Source organism: Gigantopelta aegis, chromosome 9 (genome assembly GCF_016097555.1).
Source record: "Gigantopelta aegis isolate Gae_Host chromosome 9, Gae_host_genome, whole genome shotgun sequence".
Lineage (NCBI taxonomy): Eukaryota > Metazoa > Mollusca > Gastropoda > Neomphalida > Peltospiridae > Gigantopelta > Gigantopelta aegis.
The window spans coordinates 27,454,085-27,476,953 of NC_054707.1; the positions used below are offsets into that span (position 1 = coordinate 27,454,085).

Here is a 22,869-nt window from a genome sequence, read left to right on the forward strand (position 1 = left end):
AATAGCTGAGATGAAAGCTAATTCCCTGTGTTATTTTAATTAATTGGGAAGCTGGTGTTGAGTGTTAAATGGGCATAATGTTCTCTAATGTAAGGCAGATATGTGTCTTGTTTCATCATAAAGCTATCGCAGTACCAATATTTTTCTCTTATATCTTTACAAAAATATTCATGCTATTGTATAAAAAAAGTACTGTATTTGCAAAACTTTCTAGATTAACAGTATTTACAGGAACATACATTCAGTGTTAGCTGCTGGGCTAGCTCCTTGATATGCTCTCTCATCTTGCTTGGGTTTGACTTCTCCTCGTGTAGCTGATCGGGGATTGTAGCATACACCTACAAAGGCAAATAGAAATAAAGCTTTGTAAAAACTGCAAATGAATAATAAACAGAATACTAAATGTTTAAGTACTAACATGAGGGCTTTGTATATGTAAAAGAATGACATTTTAAAAAATACAGTTTACCCTCTACTGATTTAATCCCAACCCTTTATACTGCCAACTTTTTGTCAAGTATGAGTTGTATTTCTGTATAATTTCCTTGAGTTACTGCCACCAGTCATCGAAATTTAGATCATCTTGTTCCTGCAATCTTGTACAATTAACAAGGGCCATAACTGTGAAAAATGAGTGAATCTTCATTAAAGTCAACTTGATCTGTAACTGTATATGATAAGCTATACACCAAATTTCAGCTCAGTATCTTGAGTGAATCTTCATTAAAGTCAACTTGATCTGTAACTGTATATGATAAGCTATGCACCAAATTTCAGCTCAGTATCTTGAGTGAATCTTCATTAAAGTCAACTTGATCTGTAACTGTATATGATAAGCTATGCACCAAATTTCAGCTCAGTATCTTGAGTGAATCTTCATTAAAGTCAACTTGATCTGTAACTGTATATGATAAGCTATGCACCAAATTTCAGCTCAGTATCTTGAGTGAATCTTCATTAAAGTCAACTTGAACTGTAACTGTATATGATAAGCTATGCACCAAATTTCAGCTCAGTATCTTGAGGCACTGTGAAAAAACAGTATTGAAAACTAAATGTGTGACAGAGACGGTTGGACTGATAGGGAACTAATTACAAAGTACATTTGTAAGTGCCCTATAATGATAAAACTGCTGTTAAATGCCCTATAATGATAAAACTGCTGTTAAGTGTCCTATAATGATAAAACTATTGTTAAATGCCCTATAATGATAAAACTGCTGTTAAATGCCCTATAATGATAAAAACTGCTATTAAATGCCCTATAATGATTCTGTTAAATGCCCTATAATGATAAAAATGCTATTAAATGCCCTATAATGATAAAGATTCTGTTAAATGCCCTATAATGATATAAATGCTGTTTATTGAAAAAACATTGTCAGTTTGTTGATATTCAGCATATTGATCATCAAAACATGTTTGTCACTAAACCCATTGCCAAAATTTCTCTGGTACCATAAAGGGCATTAAATCTGGGGTAATACTGCACACTGCTTTACTGCATTATTACTGTGTCATTCAATAAATGAAAACACACACACACACACACAAAAAAGGATTTATTTAGGAAAGTTATTGCTAAATGAATACATGCAGTTAGTCATAGTATGGTAAAACTGACCTCATCAAAAATATCACAGACTCTGTACGGAGGTCCACGCTCAGCCACAAAGGCATTGAAGCCCATTCCGTCAAGTGCACGTACCACAAAGTCATCATCCACCATACCACGATGGCCCAGAAAATTTGCCTAAAAGAAAAGCAACCAACAACCTCATAATGTGAGATGTTAAATCCAATACAGACAAGAAAAACAACAAAATACAATTAACTAGTATGCATAGATAAATTCATTACAATATTTGCTTTACTAAAATTACTACAAGGATTGTTCATCTTCTATAATGGAAAATGGGTCTCCTTTCTAAGGTATCCATATTTTAAACCAACTCATAATAATACAAACAAATCTGTGTAAAACACAAGAAAGTAAACTGACCTTATGAAATGTGATAAATGGTTCTGGATGAATGCGTATTATCGTCAGACAGGATCTATATGTGTTAAACAGTTCAGCAAACATCCTAATGAACACACTTCGAATTTCCTTGTCCTGAAAATGAAATATTACACATTATAATTACAAATATATATTATATTAAACCCAAAATTAATAACATATTTTTTTACATTTTGTACTATTCCCAAGTATATACATGTAACTGTATGGTTGTTCTATGTAAGAATATATATTTATATATCTTTGTTAAAAAAACAACAACCCCAAAACTACAATTTACCTCTTCAATATTATTACTGCTTTTGAACGAGTGAACAAAAACATTTTAACAACAACCCTGTAAAAGGCTTAACATTGATTACTGCACGAGTTAATGTTTAACATCACCTTAGCACAAAGTATAATACAGACATTTGCATGAATAAATGAAAAAAATAATAAATGTTTAACAAGATATAAAGTATAGATAGAGGTTATTATTGGTGTGTGTTTTGGTATTGTCACAATCATATAATTAGTTATTATTAGAAATAAAAATTACATTATGCGTGAGTATAATACATTATTTTTATTCCTAATATATGATATTGATGATACCGAAACACACAACGGTAATAGCCTCTTAGTCATATAATCTCAAGCATAATACAACTTTTTGTAAACTTTATTCCAGTCAGCCATTACTTGATATTCAAATGTTGTATGGATATGTGATGTGGCGATTTAAAAAAAAAGAGTAAATGACATCAAACGTAAATGATGTCATTATGGACATCCTCTCATAAAACAAAACTAGTGCATGACGTTATTTGTTTTCACAACACCGGATAACTTTCAATGTAAAGTTACTATTGAAATGTTATTGTTTCGAGACTATTAAATGCATATGTCAATTATAGAGTATTCCTATAGTATGTTCGCTTATGAGTCAATAAACATAATGCCATGACCTGGTTAATTTACATCTAATTGCAAAGTTATCAAATTCTGAAAGTATGTGATTTTAAAAAATACCATACTTTGATACGCCACCTATTATATGATAAAGTAGACTATTGGGTCACCTGAATGAAAACAAGACATAACTTACTTTTTGTGCAAATGAAGGCTGTTTTTGTGGTGACTGTGGAAATGCATTATCAGCACTGAGAAGGTCAGGTTTTAGAATCTGAGAAATACAAAAAAGAAACCCCAAACATCAATCAAAAACATCTTTTATAAATAAAGTATAATAGTTTTATTGCTGTAAGTTATCTTTCAAGTGTCTGGAAACACCATTTTCTAACTATGGTACATACTATACTACATGTTACTTATTTCTAAGCAGATTGTTTTCTAAACTGCACACAAAAATAGTTGTTTTTTGTTCCTTTCAAAACACTTTTACTTTTCTTCTAACATCAAATGAAATTGAAATTATACTCAACGGCAAAAGTTATTGTGACATGGATTGTTTTGAGTAATAAATTTGTGAATGGATTTATGGATGTAAACCAGAGAAAATGTGCATGAAACAGCTCAAAGAAATGCAACCAAGCAGTTGTTGCAGCGATTGCATGCTTTGTGCAAGAAACATGGAATATTCGGGAGAAATGCTGTCCAGTGTTCACCATAAAAGGTCAGACATTCAGTCGCAAATTATTGCCACTCTGTGCAGCCTTCAGAAGTCCAGAAGTCAGATAAACACCATTAATGAACTGTTTGATGCAATTGAGTCATGCCACGCCTCAGTGAAAATGACAGATGGCGAGTCATAGGGATGCTTGAATCTGAGACCTCGCAGCGTAATGTCGCACGTCAATTCAACGTCCACAGAAACACCATATGGCACTTATGGCAACGATATCAACAAAACAACCAGGTCAGGGACCGTCTCTATAGCGGCCGACAACCCGTGACAACGCCTCGCCAAGACACATGGATTTGAACCATGCATCTGCGAAACAGGTTCCAGCCAGCAACCCTCACAGCCCATACCATCTCTTTCTACAGCATTTAGTGGCCTCAATGAGATCACAGTGCTAGGCCTGTATCAATGCTCAAGGTGGACACACTCGCTACTGACTGTGTGAACTTCGCTCTGGACCCCTTCTAGTGATGTGGCTCATTTGCATATGACAAGTGCGCCCTTTTTATGGACTATTACTCATTTCCATACCTTCGGACATTTCTCTTTCCATGTTATAACGTTTCATACACGGCAGTAAAAACTTATTATCAATTATTTTTGTCTTTTGTGTGTCACAATAACTTTTACCTTTTAGTATATTTACAACAAGCATTCTGAGAGTACTACTAAAGCAATACATGACCTCTACCAGGCCCAACAATTTTTTGTATCTCCTAAATTCAAGGGCCATACCTTTGTGAAAAGTAGGTAAATCACCATGAAAGTTAAACTTGATCAGTAACAGTACATGATAAAGCTATATACAAAATTTCATCTCAATATATTCAGGAATTGCAAAACAAAAGAACGCAAACCAAATTTTCATATCTCCTAAGTTCAAGGGCCATAACTCCGTTAAAAATGGGTAATTCGCCATAAAGGTCAAACTTAATCTGTAACCGTTCATGATAAAGCTATATACAAAATTTCAGTCTGCAATAATTTTGTTCACATTTAAAATCAAGGCCCATAACTCCAGAAAAAAATGAGTAAATTGCCATGAAAGTCAAACATGATCTGTAACAGTACATCATAAAGATATATACAAAATGTTAACTCAATACCTCAAGACATTCTAAAAAAAAGACATCCAGAAAACTATATATGAGACAAACTGCCAGACAGAAGGACAGAGATGAAACCTATGGTGCCCGCCAGTTGGAATGTAGGGGGGAAAAAACTAATGTTCATGGAGGCTAGTAAGGACTATAGTTTGTTTTGTTTAATGACATTGCAAGAGCACATTTATTAATTATCAACAGCCATTGGATGTCAGATATTCAGAGGAAATGCACATTTGTCCAAAAGCAGCAAGGGACCTTTTCAATGCACTTTTGAACAGACAGGAAAGCACATACAAAGGCTTTTGAAATACAAGTCATGGTCAGTGGTTCGGAAATGGAATTTTAAACTATATTTCATAATAAATATGTCAAAAAACTAAATCAGGATTGAGTGTGTTTAAAAAAACTCAAATTCTCCAGCTTAAACCCTGGTACACATAACAATAAAAGTTTTCCCTGGTAACCAAACAATTTGATTGTATAAATACAGTAGAATCTCATTGGCTCGAACACTGTCGGTGCATCAAAGTCTGTTCGACCCATTGGGTAGTTTGAACCATGCATCCGGCCGTTGTCGGGTGCTTCTGTAACACAAAAACCAATCGGAACACCTCGCATATTTCCGTAAAACTGGCTTGGGCGTGATGTTCCGACTGACTCATGAGTAACGAAGTCGCCGTGAAATGTCGGATGAGATACATGTTTGTAACTATTATTTATCACTGTTAAATAAACAAATAACAAACACACTGGTAGTCTGTATTTATAAATATTTATTAATTTAAAAAATCGTTCTTTATTATGCTGTTGTAGAATCTTTTGCGACATATTGACAACGTTGAGAAAAAATGAAAGTGCATGAAGCACAGGTGGAGGCCCTTTACCTGTTATTGTTGCAATCACTACATTACATTGATCTCTCCTGTATTTCAAGTTAAAAACATAATATGCCGACACTCATGCGTAGAGTAGCCATTAAAATTATTAAAGTAAACCTGAAAGGCCTGCCTAGGCTTAAAAATGGATTGGTGTTACATGCAAGGTTCATTCAGCTAACGATTATCGTAGTACAATTGTCTGTACTAGAAAGATAATTACTGATAGGTGCTAAATAATCAACATGATAAGACAGCATATGATCTAGGATTAATTCGTTCCACTTCAAAATTTATAATAACTTATTTTGTGACCAACGTGAAAAGGTCGATGAAAAATTCGTACATTAATATTTTTTTGTATTTCTTTGGATAGACTTAGTCGTTCGAGCTAAATATGTTTAATTTTACAGTTCGGACCAAAAAACTGGTTCGAGAGAAAGCTTCTGTTCAACACCTGGGGTGTTCGACCAATCAGCACCAAAATAAAAGGGTTTAATAGAGAAAAAAATTGGGACATTGTTCTTGGTTCGAGAATACCGATACGTTCGACCGTTGGGCGTTCGAGCCAACGAGAATCTACTGTATATAACAGTTTATTTCAACAATGACCTGCTGTTTCTGGTATCTTTAATACTAACTAACACAACAAATACAAACCTCGACTAGAGATTTTTTCGTTCTGAACAGAGTGATGTTGTTCACCACAGGGATGCTAACACACTCTGGTATATGCAGACTACCACCATCCAGATCCACTATGATTACATCGAGCTGAAACAAAACACAGCAAGTATCATATGGTATTCTAATGGTTACAACGTCTACAGCTATTATGCAGCATCTCAACCATGGCAGCAAATTTTCTCTTTAAACAAAGTTCAAGGTTAATCATTTTAAGAATGATCATGAACAAAAATCATAATATGCATTAAACACAGATATGAGGAAATAAAATATTTGCCTAAACCAGTCTTATCAGTATATGTTAGACAAACTATTCAATATGTAGGGAATTTACAAAAATGAGTTCTCAAAAAGATATTTCCCAGTTATGACTGGGAGTAACAGTATTTCTACAGATCAGTTGATCAGAGGTCATACATTTTCAAAAGAAAGAAAAGAAAGAAATTTTTATTTAACGACACACTCAACACATTTTATTTACGGTTATATGGCATCAGACATATGGTTAAGGACCACACAGATTTTGAGAGGAAACCCGCTGTCGCCACTTCATGGGCTACTCTTTCCGATTAGCAGCAAGGGATCTTTTATTTGCGCTTCCCACAGGCAGGATAGCACAAACCATGGCCTTTGTTGAACCAGTTATGGATCACTGGTCGGTGCAAGTGGTTTACACCTACCCATTGAGCCTTGCGGAGCACTCACTCAGGGTTTGGAGTCGGTATCTGGATTAAAAATCCCATGCCTCGACTGGGTTCCGAACCCAGTACCTACCAGCCTGTTGACCAATGGTCTAACCATGACACCACCGAGGCCGGTTTACACATTTTCAAAAGATGCACCCACATTGTGATTTATTAGAAACATCTAACAGACATCTTTCCCATTAGAAATAATAAATAGATCTTACAATACAATGTACCGTCTATCGCTGTGTATATTGCTGTGTATTAACAGACTTTCCAAGCCTCTAAACACCATCATGAGAAGAAGGATCTGCCAATACTTGGAGTGAACAACAAAAAAAAACGTCTAAGAAAATACAAAGAGGTTATTACCAGTGTGTGTTTTGGTATCGTCAATATTATATATTAGGAATAATCTCAAACTTAATACAACATATTTTTGTAAACTGTATATCAGGGGTTGAAAATTAAATTGTTTACCACTATCCTAAAGGAATAGTGAATTTCAAAAAACACTATTCCCTCTAAAAATGTACTATCCCTTCAATTATTAATGTACCACTAGTTTTCCTGACTGTGCTACGTCGCCCTGTACAACAATGCGTAACGAACAATTATTTATATACCAGTCTATGCATTACTGTGTACTAGCTGGAATTATAAACGAACTCACTCCAAACATTAGTCTCGATCAAAAAGATGTTTATTTTGTACCGGTAAGTGCATGAGAAAGGTCTTAGTAGCGCGAGGATTTGTTCTGCAGATTTTCGGTATTCTGTGCTTTATTTTCATTCATGACAGAATATTGGAAGAATTGTTTTACTATTCCGTTTCGAAATTTACTATTTGCGGAATTGCGGAATAGCGAAATAGCGTAAAATTCTACCTCTGTATATGTAATATTTTTGTCTTATTTCAATAACATAAAAATGCCTTTTCTATAACCTGTTATAAATTTGTATTGTATTATTTACTTTACTGGTCATTCACTTGCTTTTGCTCACGTAAATTTATCATACAGATTCTAATTAATTACAAAATGTGTTTATGACATATAATAATTGTATTTATTTTGACATAATGTATAATACATTTAACACATACCCAGGGTATAATCTACCATACAGTTTGGGACTGGTGTCTGGCCCCATTCCCCATACGTAAATTCCCACTCCAATACCAAGCGTGTTCCCAATTACCACCCAACAGTTTCCCAATTAAGATTCCCAAAGTTGCTCTATCCTGGTCACTTGGAACTCATAATGCCAATAGGTGAGCAATTCTTTTGACTTGTAATTTGGTGTTGATTCCACCATGCCTAGCGACGGTTCCAACCCTTTGTTGTTATGCACGACTGGGTACTGTGTGTTGATATGCTATTGGCAGAAGAGAGTTCTGCTTGGGAGGAGGGTACATTAAGTGTTTTGTTCACAAATTTAGTTAACTATATATACTACTCAAAAGAATTTAAGGGTCAAAATTTTTTAACCAAATAAGTTTCAGAGTGTATTAGATTGATGATGTAAACTACACAATTTTTTTTATTTATTGTTCCATATTTACAAAAAACCACAAATAAACGTCACTGTATACAAGAAAGTCACATGACATGCTGTCAAAGTTTAAGGTCGTCAAACATGGATTTTACACATTAGAACATTTGTTTAATAGTGTGTGAATCCACCCCTGGCGCGAATACACTCGACACATCGTTGCCTCATGCTGTTGATCAGACGTCTGAAGAACTCTTGGGGAATGGCCTGCCACTCTGCCATAAGAAGTTGACCCAGATCATGAAGGTTGGCCGGAGGGGCATGGTTATCCCGAACTCTCCTGCCTAATTCGTCCCAGGCGTTCTCTATTGGGGCCAAGTCAGGCGAATATGCTGGCCAATCCATCCTGGCGATACCTTGTTGTCTGAGAAAGTCCGTTACCACCCTGGCGCGGTGGGCTCTGGCATTGTCATCCTGAAGAACTGCCCCGCCGCCAATCTGCTGAAGGCCTGGGAGAACCAACGGCCGGATAATCTCATTCAGATAGCGGATTCCATTCAGATTGCCATCCACCACATAGAGGGGGGTCCTGTGGTGGATAGAGATGCCGCCCCACACCATGACGCTGCCACCACCGAACCGGTGACGTTGTCTAACGTTAACGTCAGCAAAGCGCTCCCCAGGACGTCTGTAGACACGAACCCGACCGTCGTTGAACTGGAGACTAAACCTGGACTCATCAGTGAACATCACTCGACCCCACTGAACACGTTGCCACCGCAGATGAAGCGTGCACCAGTGACGTCTGGCCGTTTTGTGACGTGGTAGGAGAGGTGGTCGAACAGCCTGGCGACGGCAGCGTAGATTATTGGCTCTCAGACGATTGCGTATGGTTTGATCAGACACTCGAGTTCCAGTCGCAGTCCGCAGATTGTCACGTAATCGGCGTGCAGTGGTTGTGCGTTGACGTAGAACCATATTGGTGATGTAGCGGTCCTCTCCCCTTAAATTCTTTTGAGTAGTATATTTTTAAAAACCTGACATTGAAAAAAGTTTCGTTTCAGTTTTTCAATCGATTACAAATCACGTGACAAACAAGTCTGACCTGGATATGCAAATTAGGTGTATCTTGTTTCGATACAGTCTGTTGTATCATAGTTTTTAGTAATATGCTTACATTGTCCGATACAATACATTTTTGGTTTAATTCATCCATTAGCGTTAACACATATTTGGGATCTATCGCAACACATCAAATCCGCTATTTGCTTAGTCCGAATGGACATAGAAAGTAAAGTACTGACTTAATGTGCGCCTGCACTACTATTTGCTGCGCTATTTTAAGCAAACGATCTTATTTTATAAAAAGGTGTGTACATATGTTTTATACTTTTTTTTCTCCAATATTTTATTATTATTTTATTTTTTAAAAATCATTTTTGGTGTGATTTTTATAATTTAAAAAACCAAGTTACTACAGTAGTTGTAAATTAAGTGAAAAAAACTTTTAATTCAATGTGCTACTCACTCCCTTTCCAATGTCACATAATGTGGCGAACAGCATGTGCGAGTTTGTATGCGGTTACAATGTAATAGTTCTGCTGGGAGATTATTAGATTGCATATTATAGATATTGAAACTTAATAAAGTTGATCCGGTCAAAAATTAACATTTACTGACCAGCGGTATGTTACTTCTTTATTATTTACGATTGAATAATGGGGCCATTTGAGAATTACGCAACATGCACTCTAGGAGATGGGGAATTATGGGATGTGTGACAAAACATAATAGTGTGTGAGGAAGAGGTGTTGTAGTTGTGCAACATAATTTTAATTCATAAAGTAAAATGGTCATTTTGTTTTAATATACATTACTAAAAAACCCATAGTAAAATATGAAAAGAAAATCTCACAATCATGACATTGAATCGATTGACAGGGAATGTTGACAAGCGATATGTAATATATTTGCAGGAGTGGGGGTGGTCTCACGGTCACAAAACGTTACACGAGGGAGAAGGGTATTAAAAATGCAAGATTATGCGTTACATATTGTTGAATGGCCACAAAGATAACAAAGCATCATACAGAATCAGACATTTGCTTTTACTCCAATTTTTAACGACCCTCTCCCCCTCCCATTATGAATCTGCAATGACATAACGATGACCCGATGTAAATGTATTTAAATATTTTATTTGCCGTCCATTAGCTGGCGGTCAAGCATAAATAAATAATACCAGGTACATGTAATAATCCAAACTTTTAAAAAATGCCTGTGCCTTATGAATGAATACCCCAGTAAATGTCAACCTAAAAAGGACTCTTTTTATTAATATAGGTTCACTGCAGGACCCATCAAATTAATGTTTTTATGCAATAAAAAATAGCAGGGTGTGGGAAGGGAGAAAGAGATGTTTAAAGTGGACTACAATTGTCATAACTATTTTGAATGGTGATATAATCATGACAATGACATCAAGCTCTGGGATATTTGATGCAAGTTTGAGAATAACGATGTTTTAGGTGTCAATTAATTATAACTGTGTATACACCACTGATTTATTTGCATCAACCATAAAAATGTAAGAAGATTTAATACCTTATGGGATAACCACTTTGAACAATATGTCATACATGTATATATTAAGCAACATCATACAGTGGTTAAAAGCTATACAACTTATTTAATACGTACTGGTCCCACCAAATCCATGGCATCATTTCTGAGTGAGGAGTGAATGCCAGCAATGAATGGGGTTGGAGTGTTAAGAACTTCCAGAAGAGAAACTGGCAAGATGGGAATATACACATAACTGAAAAAGAAGATATTTGATAAAAAACAGTTCAAACAACCTAATTGACATGTAACATATACAATCACATATCAGTCCTTCACAAATGAAATGTGCGATCACGCTTGTGCTCTCCTTACGTGTATCTCAAAAATTATTTTTATTGTCCACCTGCTTTAACTCCAGCTGGCACCAGTGATTTTTCAGTGTGTGCTATTATTTTTGCCAATATGTGCAGCTTTACTAAAACATTTATTCCATGGAAAACAATTCACTCGCCTGGAATTTATGATATATCACTCGCCTGCTATTTTCAATTGTGAAGGACTCTGGCAACTATTATCAAACAAATGCCATCACCATGCATAGTTTTTTAAAGACCTTGCTTATTGGGTTTTTTTGCAACCATCAAGATAACATAACATTGCACTTTTAATTATTGTATTAAATGCCATTTGGCCATTTTTTCAGACAAAGTACATAAACTGGCCCATACAAGAAGAAAAAGTTAACCTGTATTTGAAAGGGTACTGCAGAGCAATGAATGCACCACAAGCATCTGTGAGTCGGGAATAACTCTGAGAGGTGAACAGAATCTTGTGGTCTGTCAAGGCAGCAAAGAGCACTGTCATTACATTGTTGATACCTAAAACATCAAACAAATATTTCCATTCATTCAATACAATAAAATGTACTGTCTACTAGATTCAACAGCTGGCCACACAATTAGCATTTAGATAAAGCCTAGGTATATGAACTTGAGAAAGATTTGAGAAAGATTTGAATTATTGGCACTATACACGTTTGTCTCAGTGGTGTTAAGCCATCAAACTTAAGGCTGGTAGGTACTGGGTTCACACTAGGGCCTCCACGAGTCCCAAAATATTGGACTTGTACTCGAGAGTCAATTTCGACCCAGACCCAAGTATCCGATGACAATGAGACTAAGGAATAAATTAAAATATCATGATGCATCTTGATTCCAGCGCTGAATATGGATGCCACATCATGCCACTGTATTGTATTCCACGCATTCTACTTTTCTGCCCTGTCTCATAGACCTATAACGTAACCAGTGGCAAGTATATGACGTAAAAAATATAATTAAATGAGAGTGCTCTTCCTTGCACAGGTACTAGAGTCCTGTGAATGGACTTGAGTCTTGCTAGTCTCGGTCCGTGCCCGAGTACTCGTGGAGACTGTAGTTCACACCCCAATAAGTGTGAGTTTTAATAGCTCATTGGCCACTACACCGACTTCTTTCTCACTAACCACTAACCCACTGTCCTTGACAGACAACCCAAAGCTCAAGGTGTGTGCCTAGGACAGCACACTTAAATCTTAATTGGACATAGGCATGAAAATAAACTGCAATAAATAAAATAAATGCTTATAGATTTCATAATTGATTACTGCCAGAACTTAATGGATCAATTTTCAATTATAATCAATCAATGGAATTTCACTATTGACTAAATTCACTCCTGGCTACCTGAAAGTTATTAATTTGTTAGTTTTAATGTTTGAGATATAACCAAATTTGGATATTTATTACATTCGTACCAGGTGACTTTAAGTTCATGAACTTAATTATTAACATAAAGATGTACAATGGCACGGAAATAAGGAAATGGATATTAGACTAATTAATTGTATTTCGTAATATCTAATGATACACACCAAGTTCGTCAAAAATCTGTGCCACACACACATTGGTAACTGGAAGGGTTGGATTCAGTGGTGGCTGCAAGGCTTGTCGGTCACCAGCACCAATAGAAAATCGTACTTGCGGCCCACCTGAAAAAACCCATAATAATATGACCAAAGCATCCGGGAAATCACAATGGCATGTCTTATGGTGGAAACTACCAAATCAAATCCCATAGATGACAATAGTAATGTACATATATGTGACTAAAGCTACTACATGCAATGGTTTCAATATGCATAAAAACCACAGATATGAATACTACAACCCATCAGCCTTTAAGTAAAGCAGAAAAAAGAGGGCGTTGTAGCAGCTAGTTTAAGATATAATAGTTTCGCTAGTTTCCACATAAAAATGGCCATCCTAATTTTAGTAGGACTCCACACGTTTCAAGCACAATTATAGTACCTGGTATAATTTCAGGAATTTACTGACCACATTAAGAAACATTTTATGATAACAATCTCACTAATGGCAGGCATGGCCCTATTTATTGCACTATTTTAGTAGGACTCCACACGTTTCAAGCACAATTATAGTACCTGGTATAATTTCAGGAATTTACTGACCACATTAAGAAACATTTCATGATAACAATCTCACTAATGGCAGGCATGGCCCTATTTATTGCACTATTTTAGTAGGACTCCACACGTTTCAAGCACAATTATAGTACCTGGTATAATTTCAGGAATTTACTGACCACATTAAGAAACATTTCATGATAACAATCTCACTAATGGCAGGCATGGCCCTATTTATTGCACTATTTTAGTAGGACTCCACACGTTTCAAGCACAATTATAGTACCTGGTATAATTTCAGGAATTTACTGACCACATTAAGAAACATTTTATGATAACAATCTCACTAATGGCAGGCATGGCCCTATTTATTGCACTATTTTAGTAGGACTCCACACGTTTCAAGCACAATTATAGTACCTGGTATAATTTCAGGAATTTACTGACCACATTAAGAAACATTTTATGATAACAATCTCACTAATGGCAGGCATGGCCCTATTTATTGCACTATTTTAGTAGGACTCCACACGTTTCAAGCACAATTATAGTACCTGGTATAATTTCAGGAATTTACTGACCACATTAAGAAACATTTCATGATAACAATCTCACTAATGGCAGGCATGGCCCTATTTATTGCACTATTTTAGTAGGACTCCACACGTTTCAAGCACAATTATAGTACCTGGTATAATTTCAGGAATTTACTGACCACATTAAGAAACATTTCATGATAACAATCTCACTAATGGCAGGCATGGCCCTATTTATTGCACTATTTTAGTAGGACTCCACACGTTTCAAGCACAATTATAGTACCTGGTATAATTTCAGGAATTTACTGACCACATTAAGAAACATTTTATGATAACAATCTCACTAATGGCAGGCATGGCCCTATTTATTGCACTATTTTAGTAGGACTCCACACGTTTCAAGCACAATTATAGTACCTGGTATAATTTCAGGAATTTACTGACCACATTAAGAAACATTTTATGATAACAATCTCACTAATGGCAGGCATGGCCCTATTTATTGCACTATTTTAGTAGGACTCCACACGTTTCAAGCACAATTATAGTACCTGGTATAATTTCAGGAATTTACTGACCACATTAAGAAACATTTCATGATAACAATCTCACTAATGGCAGGCATGGCCCTATTTATTGCACTATTTTAGTAGGACTCCACACGTTTCAAGCACAATTATAGTACCTGGTATAATTTCAGGAATTTACTGACCACATTAAGAAACATTTCATGATAACAATCTCACTAATGGCAGGCATGGCCCTATTTATTGCACTATTTTAGTAGGACTCCACACGTTTCAAGCACAATTATAGTACCTGGTATAATTTCAGGAATTTACTGACCACATTAAGAAACATTTCATGATAACAATCTCACTAATGGCAGGCATGGCCCTATTTATTGCACTATTTTAGTAGGACTCCACACGTTTCAAGCACAATTATAGTACCTGGTATAATTTCAGGAATTTACTGACCACATTAAGAAACATTTTATGATAACAATCTCACTAATGGCAGGCATGGCCCTATTTATTGCACTATTTTAGTAGGACTCCACACGTTTCAAGCACAATTATAGTACCTGGTATAATTTCAGGAATTTACTGACCAGATTAAGAAACATTTCATGATAACAATCTCACTAATGGCAGGCATGGCCCTATTTATTGCACTATTTTAGTAGGACTCCACACGTTTCAAGCACAATTATAGTACCTGGTATAATTTCAGGAATTTACTGACCACATTAAGAAACATTTTATGATAACAATCTCACTAATGGCAGGCATGGCCCTATTTATTGCACTATTTTAGTAGGACTCCACACGTTTCAAGCACAATTATAGTACCTGGTATAATTTCAGGAATTTACTGACCACATTAAGAAACATTTTATGATAACAATCTCACTAATGGCAGGCATGGCCCTATTTATTGCACTATTTTAGTAGGACTCCACACGTTTCAAGCACAATTATAGTACCTGGTATAATTTCAGGAATTTACTGACCACATTAAGAAACATTTTATGATAACAATCTCACTAATGGCATGCATGGCCCTATTTATTGCACTATTTAAAGTTAATAGCACTTTAATTTTAACCTGGTGAGATGCTACTATTTGGTATGCTGTTACCTTCAATAAAAACTGATGGTTTTTTTTATCTAAAGTTTACAATAAAAATGTGGGTTTTTTTAGACATGCAAATTAAAAAATATATACATAGCATCTACATGTATGATGCCAGGGACTGGCATGCATAAATCTCAGCTGAAGATTCACAAACAACTGTGGTCATCGGTCATGTCTTGTTGTAACCGGAACGCGCCGGAAGTGGTTAGGGGACGTAACTTTGCCTATTTTTTCTCACAAATTTCTAATAGAGGCTATAGCAACAATTAGAATGACCACAAACAAGTGAAAATTTGTAACTAAGATTCTCTGTTAAAAACTAAATACTTAACAAAAAAAAAAGAACAAAAAAGAAGAAAGAAGTGTTTTAAGCAAATAGAAGTGATACTGAAAATGGAAAGATCTGCAAATAATTACAGGTAGTTATTTTAAACTAGTGGGTGGGACGTAGTCCAGTGGTAAAACACTTGCTTGAAGCATGGTCAGTTTGGGATCAATCCCCGTCGATGGGCCCATTAGGCTATTTCTCGTTCCAGCCAGTGCATCACGACTGGTATATCAAAGGCCATGGTATGTGCTATCCTGTCTGTGGGATGGTGCACATAAAAAATCCCTTGCTACTAATGTAAAAATGTAGCGGGTTTCCTCTCTAAACTATGTCAAAATTACCAAATGTTTGACATCCAACGATTACTAAATCAATGTGCTCTAGTGGTGTTGTTAAAGAAAACAAACTTTTATTTTAAACTATGACCAGCTGTGCCTGATATTGAACACAAAAGCCCAACTCACCTGCGGGTGGAACATGAACACAGCCCAGGATATTTCCAACCAATGATTCAAGCTGTACCTGTAGATTTTCCACATACACGGTGTACATAATACCCAGACAGTTCTGAAAAAAAGAAAAAGAGTAAAGACAATTAAAAACACTGGAAAAGGAACAAAATCAATGAAGTAACATGATTATGTCTTTGACCATGCAATGATATAGCCAGCAAAATGGTACTCTTTTCTTTTCTTTGCCAAATTTGGCTCATGTGAGTGAGATGTCAAAGTCGTAATATTTTGGACCTAATCATCAAATTAAAAAAAAACCCCAAAAAACCCCCACAGAATAGATGTCATCTGACCATCTCATTTAGTGTTATTGTTCATCTGTTTCACATTTTAATGAGACTGTACATCAACACATGTTGGGTAGTTTACAATGACGAGTAGGCAAGTGTTCTTCGGGTCTTAGCAGGATTCACTTCAGTAATCCAAGAAAATACTATAATTTATTACCTTCATTTTTATAAAACAAGAAACTAATTAGTTAGTATCACATTTTAATGGAAATATTCAATTGTTTTGCTAAATTTTATTACCAAAAATAGTAGTAATTAATAACAAAATATTACAATTCGGACAAAGTGTATAATTCAGAACCTTTTGAATGAACTTGCAGGGTTTAAAGGGACATGCCCAAGTTTTAAAACACTGAGGCATATTCGTTACTATTAGAGCCGTTTTTGATAACTGAAATCACACTTTACTTATATTTTTATTGTTTAAATTATTCATTTCCGTACATTCGAAGTGTTCTTGGTCATCCTGGTGTTTTTAATATCACAAAATGCATTTATCATATTTTTAAAAACGCACGTGCGTCTGAGAGATAACAGTTATGGAGTCGAGTTTTAGTCTATTTTAGAGGGTATTTCACTATTTTAATGTTACACTCATGTTTCACTCAATTGTAACTTTATTCAAATGTGTTACAGGTTTGTAGATTACCGGTAACTAAACTTAGTGTTAATTTTCATGGGCTGAAACTAGGGTCTGTCCCTTTAAATTATGTTGTCAGAGGGGCACTGCAATTGTTGCCTTAGAGGGGGCATGGGATCAGGTTGGCACCACAGTTATTTACAATACACTAGGGGCACAATGGCAAATTAATAACTTTGTTATGGGCCTGAACACAGAAGAACAAAAAAAAATGGCTAGCAATTTCATCCTGTGTGAGTAACTTTCTTTGAAATTGGTTACTCGTTTTTCTAAGGCGTCGTTTTTCTCGGAGGCTAGTGTGACATTTTTCTTATATAAATTGTAAATGAATGAAAAACAGTCGGTATTCGTATATCCCAAACTGTCAGTTAACAGGAACTGACAAGAGTAATTCAACTCAAACAACATAATACAATAAGTTTTTATTACTTTTCCACTCTGGTCCCAAGACACTAGTGTTAACAATAGACCTTGTACAGTGTTCGAGATTAAATTTTTTGGGCAGTATCACAGTTGGATACTAACATTTCAAAATCTGGTATCCCACCTGAGAATATAGTATTATATGGCATCCCGGTAGGGTACTGGGTTCTTGAAGTCTGGTATCCAAAATTAAATTCTAGTATCCCCGTGATATTGGAATACCGTTAATCTCGAACACTGTTGTATTTGTAATCACGAAATGCACAGCTACACGTGTAATCCGGTGTGAGCAAATTGTCTATGGCAGGAACTGGCTGCAATCAAACCGGTGTTCAGAATTGCAGCTATTTGACAAAACAACGTGACTAATTACAGATATACACCTGCCAAATCTGTGTGCCGTAATAAAGAACAAACAATGCATTGGAAATACATGTACATATTTGTTACCAACAATTACTGCCGGTACCGGAAGTCAAATATTCCGTGGTAATGATCAAAATAAAACAGATGCATGTTTGTTCCCAATGAAAGTGTACGGAAACCTGAATATTCCGTAATAATGAATACCACTATAACAAGAGTTGACTGTATAATTACACACCTCAGCTATTGCATTTGCAAACTCAAAAGCTGTATATTGTTGTTTACTTACAAAGCCCAATATGCGCAATAATATAAATTTATTAATAATATACATGTTCATACTAGGAGTGGGGAAAAATAAAACTGTCAATTGGGCCCATATGATGGGAAGGAAAGAATAACAAGAAAGGAATAAAAAAATATTTAAAAATTAATATACAGTCAAACCTGTATATAACGGCCACCCAAGGGACCTAACAAAAGTGGCCATTATAGAGAGGTGACCCGTATATACAATTTCAAAATTAGAACCCATATATTAAAGGTAGTACTAAACCAAATAACTTCCGGCTGGGTCAAAGTTCAAGGTGCACCGAACTTTTGATAGAGAAGTGAACACCACAAGTCCTGTGATTGGTTATAAATGTGAGTGTGTTGTTGTAAAAAATAATAGTTTCATCTGGGTAAAAAAAAATTGCAATTTTATTTCATCTAGTACCAATATGTCTAGTAGCCTTGTGCTTGAAACATGTATGGGGTACCTGTAAAAAAACCACTCGAATTTTGTGCGAAACTAGGGTAGTCATAGACGCTACCCGTTATCTCAGAAACGAGCAACTTGACCCCCATTTTTTTCATATCACTTTAAGTGTAAGGGGTGGTAGTATTTATATCCGTGGCGTTTATGTCGGTTGATACGTTGCTGGTAGGAGTTTTAGCCACATATGTTACTATTGTCGTCTATGGGATTTGATTTGGTAGTATACACCCTAAAGAATATCACAACTGTCATAAAAAAAGATGTCGCATTTTTAAACCAGTCCCACACTAGCTTGTTTATGTCATCATTGCCTGTTGCTTTCTTCTGCCTTTTTCTTTCGGCTGAAACATTATTGTCAAAATCGGCCAGAACATCAGCTTTCCTTTTTAAAATAGACTTAATCTGAAAACGTTCTACACACAAAATAATCGGCGATCTTTCGTGCACTTAAAGTGCCTTACTCAGATTTGTTAATAACGTCGATTCTCTGTTCTAACGTTAAAGTACGATTTTTCGGTGGCATTTTGCATGCAAACGTATTCGTTGATATATTTCACAAACGCTAACATTGACTACCAGAAGATATTTTGTGTAATTGAAGGTTATTACCCATGTGGCATGTTTGACTTATTTGTTTGTTTTATGTCACCACTAATCCTTCAGTGGAGTATGACCATTGATTACAGCTGAATAAGATCAGGAGTCGCTTAAATAATCCGAACACGGGACATCTGCAATGACCGCCGCCTTCAACAATTCATGTTTATTTAACAATCATGACTGGCTAGACACAATGAAACACCTACCATAATACCTCATTTGTTTAGTTTCTCGAGACTCAATAGAGTGACCATACATACAGATTACATTATGTACAGCCAATGGGAAGTCGTCTACTATTCAGTGAGGATGCTGAGAACCAATCGAATTACCCCACCAGTAACAGAAGTTACTTAATGTCCGTTTGTTTTTCAATTACGATCAAAGAATTACAAAGTAACTTTACTTTGACAGAAAATAAACCCAAAGCTTTTACATGACATGGCCATATAAACACATTTAATTTATAATTTTTAAGATGATTGAAAAAGTAAAGACATAACCAGCGTCAAAACATAAAGCAAAAAAAGGCTTTATGACGATCATCTTGTGACCGTTATAGCAAGTTCAACCTGTGATTTTGGGTGGAAAATAGTAACCGCTGGCCGTTAAGGACAGGTGACGGTTATGTACAGGTCAAATAAAGAAGAAAATGCATTGGGGGGATTTATAGTGGCCGTTATAGGCAGATGACTGTTATGTACAGGTGACCGTTAGACCAGGTTCGACTGTACATACATGTACATATAAACTCTAACATTTAAAAGGTGATATTTGCCAAATAGTATTAAAAAATTATCATCATGGTGGCATTTGTATGTTTTTATCTTAAATCATGAATGTGGAATGATAAACATCAAACCATGAAGAAAGAAATGTTTTAATTAACGACGCACTCAACACATTTTATTTACAGTTATATGGCGTGAAACATATGGTTAAAGACCACACAGATAATGAGAGAGGAAACCTGCTGTCGCCACTTCATAGGCTACTCTTCTCGATTAGCAGCAAGGGATCTTTTATATGGGCAATTCCAGTTACTCGCATTATATTTTTACCATACTAATTCTTTTGATTTGCTCAAGATTAATAATTATACATTCAAAATTTGTTTTCTTTGTTACATTTTATTAGTTAAATAATCAATTTCTATTATAAAAAAAAGAAAAAGGAAATATGATGATTAGTTTTCGGTTACTCGCGTTACAAAAAAAGAACATGACAAAAAACAGAACACACTTAAAATCCAGTCTCCTCATACTGTAACAGCTACATGTATGATAAAAGTAGATATATTGGTGTATAGCTATGGGGTCATTCCATGCCAAAACAACCAATTTCCAGAAATCTTCCTGGGTGACTATCTCCGATTTTGATGAAATTTCACCCATTTGTGCATCTATATAAATGTTGGATGCATGCAAATTTTTAAGTCCAAATACTAAGTAGTTTTGAAAATTATGACTGGTCAAATGAAGAACCCGTTGACCCATTTTTTGCACTCGCGACTGTGTCAAGTGATTTCGGATGATTTTTGAATGCTAGTAACTTTTTTAATTATAAAGATATCAAGTTGCAATTTGCTGTATTAGCTAATTCATACCTGGAGAATCTATAATTGTATTCATTTTGTACATATCTGTAATAGTTTCTGTCCTGGAGACCCCTAAAGTTTAGGTTTTTTATCATTCGGAAATGATATTTTTTAAATTTTGGGGGACTATTACTCCCTGATTATTTATCACAGATACAAACTGTTATTTGATTTGTAGTATATACCTATAGATGTTTCTTAATGAGAAAGCTTATCTGAATCAAATGTTTTATTAATGTGTAGTTAGGGTCCAAAGTTGAGAAGAAAAAATAAATTGTGAAAAATATACCTGCATACGTGGTGGTTTGACCATGTGGGCAATTACCCAGCATCATGAGCTTTTAACATGAGTAACTCATGTGTATTTGCTATATATATATGTACCAAGTTTTGACTTTGTGGCTCAACTCCTTGATAGTTAAATGAACTTACATTTATAACCCCTGTACAAGAGCTCGTGAAATTGTCAAGTGATTTCGGAGGCTTTTTGGATGCTTGGTAACTTTTTTAATTATACAGATATCAAGCTGCAATTTGCTGTATTAGTTAATTCATACCTGGAGAATCTATAATTGTACAATTGTTTTTACATAACTCTCATAGTTTCGGACCTGGAGACCTCTAAAGTTTACTCTTTTTTTATCATTCGGAAATGATATTTTTTATATTTTGGGGAACTATTACTGCCTGATTATTTATCACAGATACAAACTATTATTTGATTTGAAGTATATACCTATAGATGTTTCTTTATGAGAAAGCTTATCTGAATCAAATGAAATATTAATGTGTAGTTAGGTTCCAAAGTTGAGAAGAAAAAATAAATTGTGAAAAATATACCTGCATACCAGGGGTGGTTTGACCACGTGGGCAATAATCCATGAGCTTTTAACATGAGTAACCCATGTGCATTTGCTATATATGTACCAAGTTTTAACTTTGTTGGTCAACTCCTTGATAGTAAAATGAACTTACATTTAACAACCTCATACAAGAGCTCATGAACGAAGTAAACATTTGCATTAGTGCACAAAAACTGCACTTTTTCATTTTTTAAAATCAAAATGTATCCAGAAAGATCTAAAAAATACTGGTAATTATCTCCTAGCGATGACTCGTTGAGATGATATAGTCTTAATGTACACACATACTTGTTTGTACACATGTATGTAACGCACAACACCACCACTCTTCCAATTTCATTTCTCATCTAATTTTCATATTTCACCTATAGGAACTTTTAATATGACTGAGTAACTAATATGAATTTATTATATGCATATATATGTATACATATATGTACCAAATTTTCACTCTGATTTTAATGTGAAATGTTTTAAGGTTAACAAATCTACAGCCCTAAAAATGATGTTGATAGAGTAGTGACATTGTATGAAAAACGACTCATCCCGAGGGGATATTTACCAACATTTAAAAAAAGGTTCATTTACATGTACCTATCAAGGAGTTGAGCCACAAAGTTTAAATATGGTACATACATACCAAATATGTATTAGTTAATCATATTAACAGCTTATGGTGCTGGATAATTGCCCACATGGTCAAACCACCCCTGGTATGCAGGTATATTTTTCAAATTTTATATTTTTTTCTCAACTTTGGACCGTAACTACACATTAATATTTC

General features: G+C 35.2%; 1 protein-coding gene across 1 annotated transcript in view; it reads right to left on the bottom strand.

Annotated features, from left to right (window-relative positions):
• LOC121380588 (myotubularin-related protein 13-like) overlaps positions 1-22,869 on the bottom strand; it is a 114,659-nt gene that overhangs the window by 78,749 nt on the left and 13,041 nt on the right. Inside the window, exons 4-12 of the mRNA XM_041509472.1 lie at positions 16,499-16,601; positions 12,975-13,091; positions 11,808-11,940; positions 11,198-11,315; positions 6,292-6,405; positions 3,114-3,191; positions 2,003-2,116; positions 1,625-1,753; positions 240-338 (exon numbers count right to left, since the gene is read on the bottom strand). Of these exons, the coding sequence (XP_041365406.1) occupies positions 240-338; positions 1,625-1,753; positions 2,003-2,116; positions 3,114-3,191; positions 6,292-6,405; positions 11,198-11,315; positions 11,808-11,940; positions 12,975-13,091; positions 16,499-16,601 (1,005 nt within the window). The remainder of the gene's footprint in view (positions 1-239; positions 339-1,624; positions 1,754-2,002; positions 2,117-3,113; positions 3,192-6,291; positions 6,406-11,197; positions 11,316-11,807; positions 11,941-12,974; positions 13,092-16,498; positions 16,602-22,869) is intronic.